Raw genomic sequence first — 15060 nt, forward strand, 5'->3', positions numbered from 1 at the left:
AAACCCTGGAAGATCACACAGCCCTATTAGTAAGGGGAGGGCAAATCACCAACTTGTGGTCTCCTGATGATGTTGCTAGAATGGCCAAAATTGAACAAGAGTGGGAACTGATGTCAGACTCGACCTCAAACATCTGTAAAGTTTGGGATGAAAATAAGGAAAGGGAAAACCGAGCCGATGACAAACACCAAGTACGATAGTGAACATCTAGTTCCAACTTAGAAATTGTATCCTGTGAACCATTTTAAATATTTACTCTCTGTCAGAAATCTTAATTTGTCTTTGACAAAAGACAAATTAGTGCAAGACTACAAAACTGCACAAACAACATGATCCTGGGCATATCATACACGGATCACATCATAAACTATGATGATAATAATACTGAGGAGTTGCCATGGGAGACCTTCGCAGAGACTTTTGTTGCAAGTCAAAATCCATTATTTACATATACTAAAATCCAACTCTTTCTCACTCCCAGGTTTTCACAATTAATTATGTCTGAAATCCTCCTAAAGTTTGTTCAGTGTTCTAATAGCAGCTACCTTAGCTGTTAATGAGAGCACTGCAAAAACTCAAAATCTTACCTCAAAATCTTGAAACTAGAGAAAAACTAGATAATTTTCACTTGTTTCATTGGCAGATTTTTTTTACTTATTTCAAGGTAAACTGTCTCGTATTAAGTGAAAAAAGTCTACCAATGAAACAAGTGAAAATTATCTAGTTTTTCTCTAGTTTCAAGATTCACTGTCTTGAAACAAGTTCATATATCATGGAATGTTGCTTTGTAGCTGATTTTGTCTTATTTTAAGTGTAACGAGATATTTTGACTAGAAATAAGACAAATATAATTGGTACGATTTTGAGTTTTTGCAGGAGCACGTGGCTGGTGCTGTGCGAAATTATTTTTGCAAATGAACATTAAATCTGAGAACATTTTTTAGTCTCAATTAGTGTCTGGGAATCTGTTTTATTTTAAAACCCTACAAGATTTAGCAATATATTTATGGGCAAATATGAAAGCATGTAATACATTTAATTTGAAAAGCAGCTTTAAAATGAACATTTTTCTCCTGCTAGAGTGGAGCCACAAGCTACTTTTATTTTTGTTTTAATCTTGTGACATGTGTGTTCAGGTAATGTGTTTTTTTAAGTAGAGGGTTGGAGGGCTACAGTGGATTTTGCCCTCTCGGAGGTTTAACGGAGTGTCTACCTTGAGTGCTGCCAGCTCTGAACTGTTTCCTGCTGTTTGTTTAATCCACACCAGGGGCCTCAGTCCTGAAATAACATTATCATCTCATTACACATAAAAAAACACATTTGAAAAAACCCCAGTAGTTAGCGGTTTCATGATTTTTGGCATTACGGGAAGGCCACGTAATCAAAGACTTATTTTACCTGTTAAATTGGGACAATTTTCATGTAGTACTTTGTCTTAGAAGATATAGTAAGTTTAACATCGTTTCACATTTTGAGAAATGCGCTTATATTCCATACTGAATGAACACACAGATGCAGCTCAGGTTACCACAGTGTTTAAGAAAAAAATGTGGAAAAAAGGGAAACAGCTTCCTCACGAATAACAAAATCATCCTAGAAGTAACAATTCACAATTCATGTGAAATGTAAAAACTAATTGTGGTTTCACACAAAACAAGAGCCTTTCTTGTTTTATGTAATGCTTCTGTCTCACTAACAAAAACTCACACTTCCATGCCTTTTCACTTTCGCTCTCAATCTGGCTTTCCCAGCAATACCCTCCCCCAAAGCATGCACACACATACCCACACACACAAATGCACACGTGCACACACGTCTTTGTTTCTTGCTTTACTCTCCATTGGATGCCCCGCCTCCTCCTGCCGTTTCTGCTGTGTCCTTAACATGACATATGAGCAGCTCAGGAAAAGACTCAGTCAGCTTTCTGTCTTCACTAGGGAGCTGCTAATCTGGATTTCCATGTGATGAGAAAAAGCCTTAAAATGAGCCAAGAAAAGAACCGTGGTAGAACAGTTCTAGCTTTTTGTTATGTTACTTTTACATGCATGACCAGTTTACTTTCAAAGTTCATAACCGTTTATGCATTTATGCATTCACCATATGTTTCTGCATATTTCCAATGCTTGGACTGCCTTGCTGCATGTGAGGATTATCTTGTCTGTAACCCTTCATGCTTTAGCGTTGCTTTGTCGTGAGTGCTTCTATTATGTTGAAGCAGGTTAACAAGCTTCACGAGTGCACTATCCTAAACACATGGAGAACAACTCAAATGAACGCCAAAACAATGAAGACACATCTGAAAACCTTCCTGTTACATCATGAACTGAAGAACAAAGAGTGCTCTATTAATGACCCTGAATGACCAGTCGTGCCCTCAGTTGGTTTGGTAAAGCAGACCATTGTGTTTACAGCAATTGCACATCATTATGTGTTTAACTCATGTGAACCCAGTTTATTGCAGACTCATCATCTTTTCTCTCTTTTTATACCTTCAGGACACAATTTGAGTTTGAACTACGGGAAGAGATATCAGTGCCGTAGGACTCATTTTTTTAAAATGAGATGATAGTGGTGTGGACGTTAATAAGAAGTTTAAGAACAAAACAAAAACCAAAAAAAAAAAAATCCTCGTTTGTTTACTTTGTACATTTCCCTTTAAATCAAATAATTGCTTCCTGTTCCAAGTTATAGACGGCACTTCTTTTGCTCCCACTTGTTGGACTTCAAACAGAGACGTCCTCTGCTCTGAACCTCTTTTAGCTGGGGTGAAGTGCAGCCTGCTGAAGGCTTTTGGGTGTGTTTGCTCTTGGGATTTCACTTGAAGATGTTTACAAATGCCTCTGCAGGAAGCACAACAGGAAGAAAAGAGATCAAACCCTGTGTTTTCAGTGACACACTGAGCTTATATGGATCATTTCACTAATCTGTTGGATAAATAAGAATTTATTTTCACTGAGAATTGTTTGTATACAGACAAAATAAATATATCAAGAAGCTAAAATGCATCGTGATACTTCTGAGATATTGTATGTTATATAAAAGAAAAACATTTTCAAGCTTATATACTATCACTACCTTTCATGGCTCCCTCTGTCCTATGCCTGGTTTTGCATTAATTACTCTGAAGCCTCCTGTTTTTGTTCTAGTTAACAAAACCACATCAACTCACTCTGAACAATATGTTTATGACCTACAGTCTGTACCGAGGTTGTTCTGCATGCGCTCACACCGCCGCCTTCACCCCTCTGTGAAAAGAGGGGGAGTATAAAAGAGGAAATGAATGTGTGAGGGATGAATACGTGGCCCTAGGGGTCAGCTTAATGGAGTGAGACCCCAGCCCCTATTGACTTCCACTGCCAAACTATTAACTCCTCACAACTCCCAAGCAACAGCCTCATTATTCATTTCAGTGTGAAAGCAGATTTCCTGTTTATATATTCTGTGATGTATATTTGTGTTTTGTTAGCAGAGGCATCATTTTCCAGAGTAGGACCATATATTGGCTTTGAAACCATAAGAATTGGTATAAAAATCAGTTTTTTGGCACATCACTGTGGGTTTGAACAACTATGGTCACACAAACTGTCCCACTGAAGTCAAATCACTGAAAACAACTGCTTCACAGTCAAGATGATGGTATTTCTCACTAAAATTGATTATGTCTGATATAGTAAATTTTCTTAAATAAAGTCCATATCTGTCTATTTTAATTGCATTAAAAAAATACTTCCAAAGTCTACTGTCACTGATGGGTGTCTTACGGGTGTAACTGATACTTACTGTATTATTAGAATGTCCTGATTAATTGCTTGGCCTATATCTTTCAAGCAAAGAGTGGATTGCAATGGAAGCTTTGTTAATGTGATAAGATTCTTGCCCGTGCTAAGCTCCCCACACTTGTTATTTTCTTGTCAGTCAGCCTCTGACATTACATTACCTTCGCTGATACTCAGCATCACAGCAGCAAACATGTCTCAGCTGAAAAACATGTGTGGCTCCAAAGCACTAAAGTGCTCTCAGCAGGACATTTTCTTCGTGTTTTCAGCTGGCGAAAAACACTTTGGTGGCCAGAGTCCCCTAACATCCTGGTAGAACATAAGATTTAATATAGCACTACTTCTTTTGGAAAAAAAGTAAAGCTCAAGTCAGAACTCCACTCTGCTTCAGACATCCACTACATTGGATAGGACTATGTAGATGGGACTTTGAAAGGGAAATGGGTCAAAAGACCTTTTCAGTGATGGTTTCATCAGTCTCTTAAATATCTGTCTGTCAGACAAACTTCGCATAATTTTTTACACTAAAATTCCTCACAGCCTCATTCAGACATACCCACAACACCATGCACAAAAAGCTTGTGGCAATAAGGAAAAAAATGAATACACTTCTACTACAAGTGTGGATACATAGGAAGCAGCGATTTCTCTGCAGGAAAACAACTTCAGACACTGTTGCATTCCTAAATCTTCACATGTCATGCCTTCTAAGATGTTGCTAGAGATAAGAATCCCACCAACTTATGTATGTGTGTTTGCGCGTGCGCGCGTGTGTGCCGTGAGAGTATATGGGGTGTTATCAATAACAAATGAGAAGGGTATGTTTCTTTAAGACAAGCCCATAAATGGTGGCCCGGTCACCACCTCCTTCATTCTGAAGGGGCTAGCTGCAGTTTGAGTTTTCCTTGGCGGGTCAAGCCTGCCATTGAAGTCTGAATGGGCTGCCATGGCAGATTACACTGCACAGCTGTCCCCCTACCGTGGAAATTAAGTTATGCCCCGTGTCAGCAAGTTTTGTATTTTCCACTCTAGTCCCCGCCCATCCCCCCTTTCCTCTCCCTGTCTCCGCTTCTTCCGTAAATTGTGGAGGCCCCTAAAAAGTGCATAGCTTGAGGGTGTGTTTGGAGGAATGGATAATCATGCAAGGAAAAAAATATGAAAAACCTCTCTATTTAACTAGGAAAGTGAAGATTATGATTTCCTCCAGCATACTTCCACTATGAGACACACTGTTGGTTGCTAATGAAATTATCTGCATACACACCCCACCTACACGTGTGTAAACAAAAAGACAAGCAGGCAAACAGAGCCAGCGCTGACTCGTTGTCTCAGTGCTTCTTGGACTGTGTCCTGCTGCACTTGTGGCCTCTGCCTTGTGTTATGTTTATTTGTGGGTCAAGTTGTTTGTGTTGTGGTCAAAGTGAAAGGCAAACACTTCAGCTCCTCCAGTGATGTGTGAACAAGCAAGGAACGTCCCCCTAGCCTGCAGAGCAGCTGGACCCGCTAGCTGAAGAAAGCTGAAGGGCCACTGGAGCCATACAAACAGATAGTAGTAAACTGTTAAATGTGTCAACTAGAGGACTATTACTGAGTAATTAACTCCACAAATCACGGTATATTTGAGGACAGTGGATGATCATTTGTTTCCAGAACTGTTCAGATAACAAAAGAATGCCCAAAATAAACAATAAATCAACATTGCTTGAAGCTGCTTTCCAGACACAGTTAGACACAGAAGCCTGTCCAGATAGGCAGAAAAGAAAAACAGATTTCGTTTTATTAACAACTCTATAAGGCTTGGCTACAATGCACTTGAATGTGTTCCAATACACAGCATATAAAAGGTGGATGTAACCATCTTGACATCACCCACTGCACTCTGATTTTGAAGACCCAGCTTTATCTTCATGGATACCAGTAGCTTGTGTATTTGATAACCCAAAGGAACCATATTTGGATGTGAGAAGGGCTAAGTTATAGATAATGGGGGTAACCTAGATCAGCGGTCCCCAACCCCCGGGCCTCGGACCGGTACCGGTCCGTGAGTCGTTTGGTACCGGTCCGCGAGAGTTGAGGTTCAGGTGTGAAATGTATGGTTTTCAGGGTTTTTATTGGTTTTCAGCGTTATTTTGTTATCGCTTTTATCGTTAACTCGGTTTTCCTGGGTCTTTTCACGTGTGTTATGAATAAATCTTCTTTTTTTCGGTACCAGTACTAGTTTTATTTTGTTGTATTAATCCGCGACACTTTAAAGGCCGGTCTGTGAAAATAATGTCGGGCATAAACCGGTTCGTGGCGCAAAAAAGGTTGGAGACTGCTGACCTAGATTACTAAGGCACATCCACAAAGTATACAGATGCACTGCACAGACAACCAATCATGTTAAGTCTAAGATGATTCCTCCAATAGGCCACAAGCTCAGTAAAGTGGTGAAGTTCATTGATTTGAGCTAGCTGAGGTGCACCTATCGGCTTCGGCCACTTGTGTCTGCACCAACTTGTCACCCAAAGTGGCAAACCCCCCAAATATTTGGGAGATTTGAAGCCAGCCTCAAGTGGCTATTCAGGGAACTACAGGTTTGGACAGTCCAGCACTGACTTAAATTTTATCTTCCCAAGGGTTCTCGATTGCATACGTCCTATAACCATGCATGGACTTTTCTTCTGAGATACTTGATATTATTTTTAGAGCTTTTTCATTTGCAAATAAATGTTGAAATAACAGCTGCTGATTTCTTGTGAGGACTTTCTGACTATACGTGTGGCAAGAGACTACTTTTCGAATATTTTATTTCGTTTTGTCAGTGTCCAAACACTAATGTTTACTCACGTTATGTTTAAACTTAGTAGTAATACCATATCCAAAGCAGGTTTTTTTTTTACAAAGTAACAACATTGGTATACTCACTCTATGCTGCTTTATGACTTTACTTTGACAGTGACTCACTTCCTCTACAAAAACCATGAACATTTCATTGTTTCATTGTAATCAAATGTTGATTCCAAGACATTGTAGGATGCCTCCAAAATCTTATCAGTCCTGTTGAATACATAGGTATTGGGATTTTTTTTATTCATTGCATACTCAGTGGATGTAAGTTGTGTGCACTTCAAGCCTTAAAAACACACTGAAACCATCCAGTGGCTTTCTTTTCTTTTGCAGCTAAACCACTAAGGGTGTTTTTTTTCTTTTGCATCATCTTTTAGATTTTTCCAACACTACACCAGCCTGCAGTACAACTAACAAAACCAGTGTGAAACACTTTGTGACCTTCTTTTAGAGACCCTCAACAGCAACATATTAAACAGTGAATATATCAAATGGCTGCCACAAACAGTCAGGTAGCAAGGCGTTCTCTTGGTGACAGTGGGATTAGTGCTGCAGGTTTTCTCTCAGGACCCAAGGAGCTGCGCGGCAGCTTGAGTAACTGGATTACAGGCCTTTTTCTCATTTCAAAGGGTTGTGAACTCAGCAGAGGTCTTGCATGATGAAATCAAAGTGGCAGCTGATATAGAACAGAGAAAAATAACAAGGGTTTCCTGAAAGTCTCCTGGCATCAGCAACACAGCTAATGAGAGAGATGCAAAATCAATGATCTTTGCTATGCTATGTGACTGGCGTCTCCTGAAAAGAACTTCAATTCAGAGAATCCCCAACCAAAGGCAAAGAGGAGAGCATAACCAGGAGAGCTGAAATAACTTACAACACAAAAACAAATTCCAAGTAAGGATGAAAAGGGAACAACTAACACCTATTTTAAACCATCTTTTTAGCAAATGCCTAAGCTTTGGCTGCAGCACAGAGGGAAGTCAAGGTGGAGTCCACTCCATCAGATACCCTTTGGTAACTTCAAGGGATTATTTCCAAATCCTTTCAAATGAACTTTCCATCTCAGTGCCTCCTCCTCTGTCTCAGCCATTCCAACTGTCCAGTCGTTTTTACATCACTTTTTGCACAAACCTGTATGGAGCCAAGGCCAAACCAAATGCCTCTGAGAAAAATGGTGAGGGAACGTCCAGAGGGAAGACCCCGCTTCAAGGTTTTAAAAGGCATTAAGCAATTGTTTTTAATTGATGTTAAAATCAGGCACTAGGACTTTTACAGGTACCGGCACTTTTATGGATTTTAACTACCGGCAATTTGTTGGAATACAGTCAGTGTTGAAAAAAAAAAAAAGAAAAGAAGGAAGGATACACTTTAGCCCTTCCAAACCTTTTTAGAAAGACCGAAAGAATTGTTAAAAAAACACACTGACACATCGTGTTTTTGACTTAGGGTTATTAAAGGTGAAACTAAACAGGCTGCATGCAGGTTTTCCATTTATCTCTCCATGAAAAAACACAACCGGTGCCAAGAATCAACTGAAAACACTGCTAGGAAAAGTTGACTTAAGGTCATGTGTGTGTGTGTATATATATATATATATATATATATATATATATATATATATATGTGTGTGTGTGTGTGTGTGTGTGTGTGTGTGTGTGTGTGTGTGTGTATATCCCTAAGAGTTATAAAGACTTCTTTTAATTCAATGTGGAAAAAAAATAGGACGAAAAACAACATAACAGTATATATATATATATATATATATATATATATATATATATATATATATATATATATATTTGTAAGAATTATTATCAGTTCTATTAAAGGCAGCCAAACATCAAATCTCCAGCATCAGTGGTTGAGAGGTTTGCTCCTTGTAAACATTGTGCTGTGATAAGCATGAGGTGAAGGGGCGAAGTGATCTGTATGGGGTGTAGTGTGGGCCGTTTTGTTCAAGAGGCCAAAGAAACAGAGCTTGGAAGTGAACTGAGCTCACTGAAGCAAAGTTGATGGCAGAGATACCTTACACATTCTCAAAGAGCTGGAACACAAACAGCCACAGTTTGTAAATTAAACCCAAAACCACCACCACCCCACACCCAACACACACACACACACACACACACACACACACACACACACACACACACACACACAGACAGTGCTCTATGTATGCTGAGGACGACAGAGAGCAAGAGAGGAGTGTTTAACGACAGAATCAGCTGTGATAACTCTCCATTTCTGAGGCACTTTTTGTGGCTGGTTAATTTATTTAGTTTAACTACAATAATCCTTTAAAACCACAGAAAAAATAAATAAACTTTGGCTTGTGAGCTAAACACTATGAAATATATTCAAGCCCTTGTCGTACATCACTTCCATTTTCTGACAAGCAGGCAACTTTCGTGAGATTTTTTGCACTTCATTCATCCATTCACACACACTGCACATTATTATAGCCTAATCAACGCATGCTGCGCCTTTTCTAAGTGCTGAAACTGCCTGAACAAATGCGAGAGGCAAAAGAAAGACAAGGAGGAGGAGGAGGGGAGGACAGGCTGGGCTACAGAGCTATTCTCCTGCCTGGAAAGCTTCATGCACGGTGGATCACATTACCGGCACTGCAAGAAACTGACAAGGTATTTCGTTTAGGCGCTACGGGATCTGGGGAACTCTTTGCAAGCAGCAAATATATAGACAGCATATTTTTTCTGCCTAATGTCAATTTTCTTCTGCAATATCTAAAAGATTGCAAGTAATCTTTTCTTGCATTAATGCTGTATTCTTGTAATTTACTTAAAGCTTAGGTATCAAAGTAAACAAAGCAGGTAAAAAATAAAATTAAAAAACATCTTCAAAAATACACAGGGCACATTACATGCATATTCAAGATAAAACACCCCTCACTAGGCTTGTCATGTGTTTTCTTCTTCTGCTGTTCTTCTTACAGTGGAGGTTTGAGACCCAAGCGGCAGCAGATCGTTCCCACATGCTTCCCCGTCGTTCGGCTCTCCAGAGGTATCAAGCCAGCCTGAAAGAATGAAGTGCCTCCCCATTGTGCTACCCAACTATTATGTGCTTAACATTTCCATGACAAAGATGCCACTCGACTTCTCCTCCATCCATTCAGCTAGAGTACCCTTGTCCCCCCTCTAATAAAACATTTTGCAGCAAATCACTGATTCAAAGTTACCCAAAGCTGACCGGAGAGGCGTGGCAGATTTGCAATATCTCTTGCAAAAAATATTTCTGCAAATAGTACTACTACTAATGATAATTGAGCTTACAGTGCATACCCCCACACATGTGATATTCAAATTAAAAGGTCAATAAGTATAATTTCTGTTAATTTTGTGGAACTGAAGCTAATTAATGAATAGTCTGAAGCTAATTAATGAATAGTCAATACGCTTTCGCTACATGACTTAAATATGCCAGTAATGTCACAATGACATGACTTTAAATAAAAAATAACAACAGCGTAATAGTCAATGTTTCTGATATGGTAACGTGTTAGTTTTAAGCAATGCTTAGGCTTGAATATAACGCTAATCTAAAAAATAAATCATATGACTGTTTGTAAAGTGTCCTTAGTAGAAAAAAAGAATATAGACTGTGATTTTAACAGCCAGTAAATTCTGACACCTGAGTTTAGTGCCCTCGGGTGTTGTTGGAGGGAGAGGGTGTTTTGTTGATTTATGGCGACAGTTGCTTTTGACAACAGGCAGCTAAATCAAGACATAGCAGGTCATTAGACTATCAGTCAGCAGAAGAAGCTGGCCTGCATTTAGTTGAGTTTACCGTCATCTCACAAACTGAAGTTGGGAAATGTAGGTTTGTTTCACAGTTGCATTTGGCTTTAAAATGAAACTATTAAGGTTTGATCACTATTATGAGACAAAAATCTTAAAACAAAAATGGAATCAGCTCAACCACAGCCCTGAGTTTTTTACCAAATCACTTAACATTTTATTATTATACTAAATAAACTGAATACAGCTTCTTAATAGCAACGTATGTAGCTATAGATCAATGTCTAATCAAAATGTGCCCTTTCAACCTTTATTATTATGCAAAGGTGAAAAGGATTTATAGAAATAAAAATACCACTGTGCAAAATAAAAATTTTATTTACTTATTACAGAAAAGTAGGTATAAAACAAGTCACTCCAAACTGATGTAACTTAAAGGTGGAGGGGTGTCATCTGGGGATTGTTTTTTAAAAAAAAGAACTGATACTTTTCTCTTTTCATAGTGGATTTTGTTACTGTTCAATCTGATACTGATCAAAGAATTGTGTGATAATGGTCATCAGACTCCATGTCACTTTTATCTGAGTTAAGGCACAATACCGTATAGGAAGTAATGTTGCAAAATTAACACTCACAGTCAAGAATGATATCTTCAAGTTTCCTTTATGCCTTCTATAAAGGTATGTCATTAAGGCAGTCATACAGTGGATTTAGACATTTCTTTTTTCTGGGCTATAAACAGTGAATAAATCATCTCATAGCCTAAAACATATAAGATTCTCTGGGGGGGGGGGGGGAATCTATATAGGCTATACAAATATATACAATGTACACTATATTCAGTCAAAGAAAAACCAAAAAAACTTCCCTTTAAAGCTGGAATTCTCGGTGTTTATTCACATGATGGTGATTTGGATGTAACTAGGTGGTATGTAATAAATTAGGCTACAGCTTTACTTTAACACCTAATCTATTTACACTGGATTCCAACATTAAATATGTGTAAATCAAATGAATCAGCCTGATGCCAAGGGGCAATGGCCTGTCCTAAAATATGTTCACACACACGCACACAAAAAGATTGGCAGTGCAAAGCATATATTGATTATACTGATACCATTATACTGTTACCAAAACAAGCCAACTCTTTCTCTTTTGTGACAACTTTACTATCAGTCTGTGACAGAGAAAGTGGGCATTTCTATTTAGCTTATCACACAAACAAAACACAACTGCGGAGTCATAAGTGGTGTGGTTTGATAAGAGAAACAGTTTAGATATCTTTCTGGCCTCATTTGCATAGAAATATCCCGATTTGATATCCTTCAGAGTCTTAAACTCGTTTCAAAGAAGGTTTACTTGCGCCAAAAGCACTCCCCTTTAATCTTTGAGGCTCTATACTTTCACTATAGAAGCAGGTCAAGGAGTGACAAAAGTTTAGATTGCCTTTTATCCGGACAATAGACGGGGCAGTTTGTGAAACGGGGATTAAAAGAGGGGTAAAAGAGCTAAAACGGGTGGCAGCAGGGTCAAAACATACTGGGCAGCTGGGAGAGAGGCTCCGCTCTCTGGTTCTTCTGTATAATCCTTATACCCGTCTTCGTCATCTTCGTAGGACCCACTAGCCTCATATCTATCGGGCCTTTCGAAGCATAACGCCTTCATGCTGTTCTTGACAAACTCACAGATGGCCCTTTCTGTGCCATCACATACACACGTTTCCAGCTGCTGACCCTTCGGTATTTTACGCATGTTCGCGATCACATTTAGGCATGCGTTTGTGCACACTGCCCCGCTGAAAAGTTTCCCGCAGTGTTTCAAATACTCGTGCATAGCCGAGCTGCACTGAGGGTCTCTCTCGCACTGGTGCCGGGCTTCCGTGCAACCGGTGCTGGTAGTCCTTGGCAAGCAGGGCTCTATGGCCCGTTTGGTATTTGTGCACATCGAATCGCGGCCGCAGCTGCAGTCCTCCAGAGCCGGCCCGCTTTTAGTCAGATTGAGCTGGATGAGCGAGGCGATGCAGTGGCTGGGACACTTCTTCTTCTCCCCACTCAACACTGGTTGACAAGCGCGAATGTAGTGTTCGTACGCGTAGTTGCATTCAGCCTCGCTTTGGCAGTTCATGATGGCTTGCCAGCATATCAGTCGCCGACCATGGGACGGCGAAGCCAAGGATAAGTAGCCAAAAAACAAAATCAAGCAGCCAAGAGGCCAAACAGTTCTGCAGACGCTCTGTACCAGTGCACCATTGTACCAGTTTGCCATTGTTATGGCTGCAAAGAAAAAGAAACGATAAAACTCACAGCCGTGTCATATGTGAAACTTCTACACTACTTCCATGGATATTGTCTTCGTTGGATAATTTTATTATATAATGTTATTATTCCGAGGCAGATGGTGTGTCATAGGCCCGTGTGTAGGCGTTCAACAGGCTGGCAATGCGTAATCCGGGCTCCATAAACCCGTCAGTGCTGATCCACTTGAGCCGGATTCTTGAGCGAACTATCTGTTATCCGTACATGATTGGGATGGAAACTGAAACAGTTACTTAAAGTAAAATACACAGCAAAAAGTTGTCCATAAGAGTTTCTGCAGCGTCTCACTCCATGGCAGTGTTTCGGGGCTCAGCGATTCCCCGTTGCGTTCCCTTGCGGATCTCCACCAACTAGCCAAGCGAAGTCCCGAGTACGTGGACTGCACCGGGTCCTTAAGCAGTCCGTGTGCGCACGGAAGTGCCAACAAACAGTGCACGGGGAAAACAACAATCCTTGTGGGTCGCAAAGTGGTCCTCTACTCTCTCCCCTTTGACCATTTGTCTTTCGGTTATTCAGCCCCCTCAACATACATTAGCGAAGTGGCTCTCATTGGCTCGTCACTTGTGGGTTTCTACGTAGCGGTGGGCGGGAGCTGAGGGTGGGAGGAAGATGGTCTTGGGAAACAACTTCAGATTGATGCTTTGGAGAGAAGATTTAGTAAAGGCAACGGTGTTCTCAATTATCCAGAGAAATTATTTTAAGACCCTTTTCTATGCTCACTCAACTTACAAAATCACGTGACAGCAGCTTCTAAAGGAAATCCAAGTTTTTCAGGGAAATTATATTTCCCTGAACAACTTATCAACAACTTTGATTAGTCTTTTTAATTTCAAATTTCCGGTATATTGGTACCCATGATTTTTTTTCCCCCATTAGGACATGTAGAAAAATAAAATACATCATTAAAAAAGGAGAACAGATTTGGACATATGCTGAACAAATACTGTTTTCAGTATTTAGATATTCCAATTTAAAGACATGACGGGGGCAAAGAGTGTCGTTTCTTTTACTTTGTAAAGTGATAATAAATTTCAGCAGAGATAAGCTGTATAATACCAAAGTACCTAATTTACTTCTTTCAAATAATTTTGAACAGTGGTTGCTAAGTTTTAAGTCGTAATATTGTTTAATTCAATATTTCACTAAAGGGTTTTTATTATTATTATTTTTTTATTATTATTATTTCTTCCAAAAGAAAACCAGAGGCTGAAAATGAGAAGAAAGAAAGAAGGTTGTAATAATAGCATCCTTTATGTGCTTCAAACACCAGACCATCATAATGTCCCAGTTTACCCAACTTCTTATGCTACAATATCCTACACATAAGAGGAAATGACAGCGTGACTCCCCTACTAAGCATTGATAGGCCATGCAACAAGTCCATGCCCGCAGTGCTAATTATCTGTGCAGCATCATCACTGATTTAATCATCTTCATCCTATAAACTCTCCCTCAGAAGAGCAGTTGAGTACAAATTAATTGAGGTATAATATGACCCTCATTGAATATAATTCTCTCTAATCATTCATTATGGACAAATTTCTTCATGCCATTGCACTAGCTCATAACAGTCTTTTTGCTGATGAATCAGATGACTGTCTCTTATATTAGCAGTGTTATACATGAATAATTACATCAGTTTAACCTGATTGGTTGATTAATGTGAACCTCGGGCATATTTCATCAATCAGTTCAACTTTGTGATGAAGTTACAGCTTGATCATTTTGTGCTTTTTTCTGTCATTAGTGAGGACTGTGTCAAGTTTTGATTATTCATATCCTTTATTTCAACAGCTTAATAGTTTAAATTAGATATCAAGATGTGGGTAGGCAGAAACACAAGCTGTAGTTTTTTCAGTGAGTGCTTCTACTTGCATGTAAATCACAACAAATATCTTCACACAGCCTTGCAGTCTGGTCAGTGGTGGATATTTGTGGCATAACTGGAAACCTCTGTTTCCTCTGTGATGGAGTTTTCATTGCTTAAATACTTAATGGTTCTCCAAATAAGAGTCAAGAGTGTCTGTGGCTTCTTAACTCTGAGGGATGAAGACCAAAATTTGAAGACAGCTATAAAGGTTTTAGAGTTTGAGAGTTTAAACCTTTCTTCTATGAAAAGCTGCATGCATGCTTTTATTAATTGAGCAGCTGCTAACAACAAAGCAAGCCCTGAAAAGCAACATTTACACAAAAAGTTGCATGCATGCTTCTTTAGTCTTTTTAATTATAACTCTTTTTTTTTGTTTGTTTGTTTTTTTTTCATTTCACTGTAAGGTAATGTGATAGCTACATGGGGGGAAAAATTACATTTTAAAAGTTTTTTTTTTCTGGAGTTAAAAGTCTTATGTTTCACAAGTGACAACAAATTTACAGAATTAGGGTTAA

General features: G+C 39.2%; 1 protein-coding gene across 1 annotated transcript; it reads right to left on the reverse strand.

The window, feature by feature from the left end:
* Positions 1-11007: 11007 nt before the first annotated feature.
* On the reverse strand, positions 11008-13200 carry gas1a (growth arrest-specific 1a). Its single transcript, XM_086315065.1, has one exon. The coding sequence runs from the start codon at positions 12623-12625 to the stop codon at positions 11849-11851; it is 777 nt and encodes a 258-aa protein (XP_086171191.1). The 5' UTR covers positions 12626-13200; the 3' UTR covers positions 11008-11848.
* Positions 13201-15060: the final 1860 nt, after the last annotated feature.

The sequence above is a fragment of the Aulonocara sp. 'chitande type north' Nkhata Bay genome, linkage group LG12 (assembly GCF_057382095.1).
Source record: "Aulonocara sp. 'chitande type north' Nkhata Bay isolate Kocher_YH1m ecotype deep benthic linkage group LG12, A_spYH_male_GT1.1, whole genome shotgun sequence".
NCBI lineage: Eukaryota > Metazoa > Chordata > Actinopteri > Cichliformes > Cichlidae > Aulonocara > Aulonocara sp. 'chitande type north' Nkhata Bay.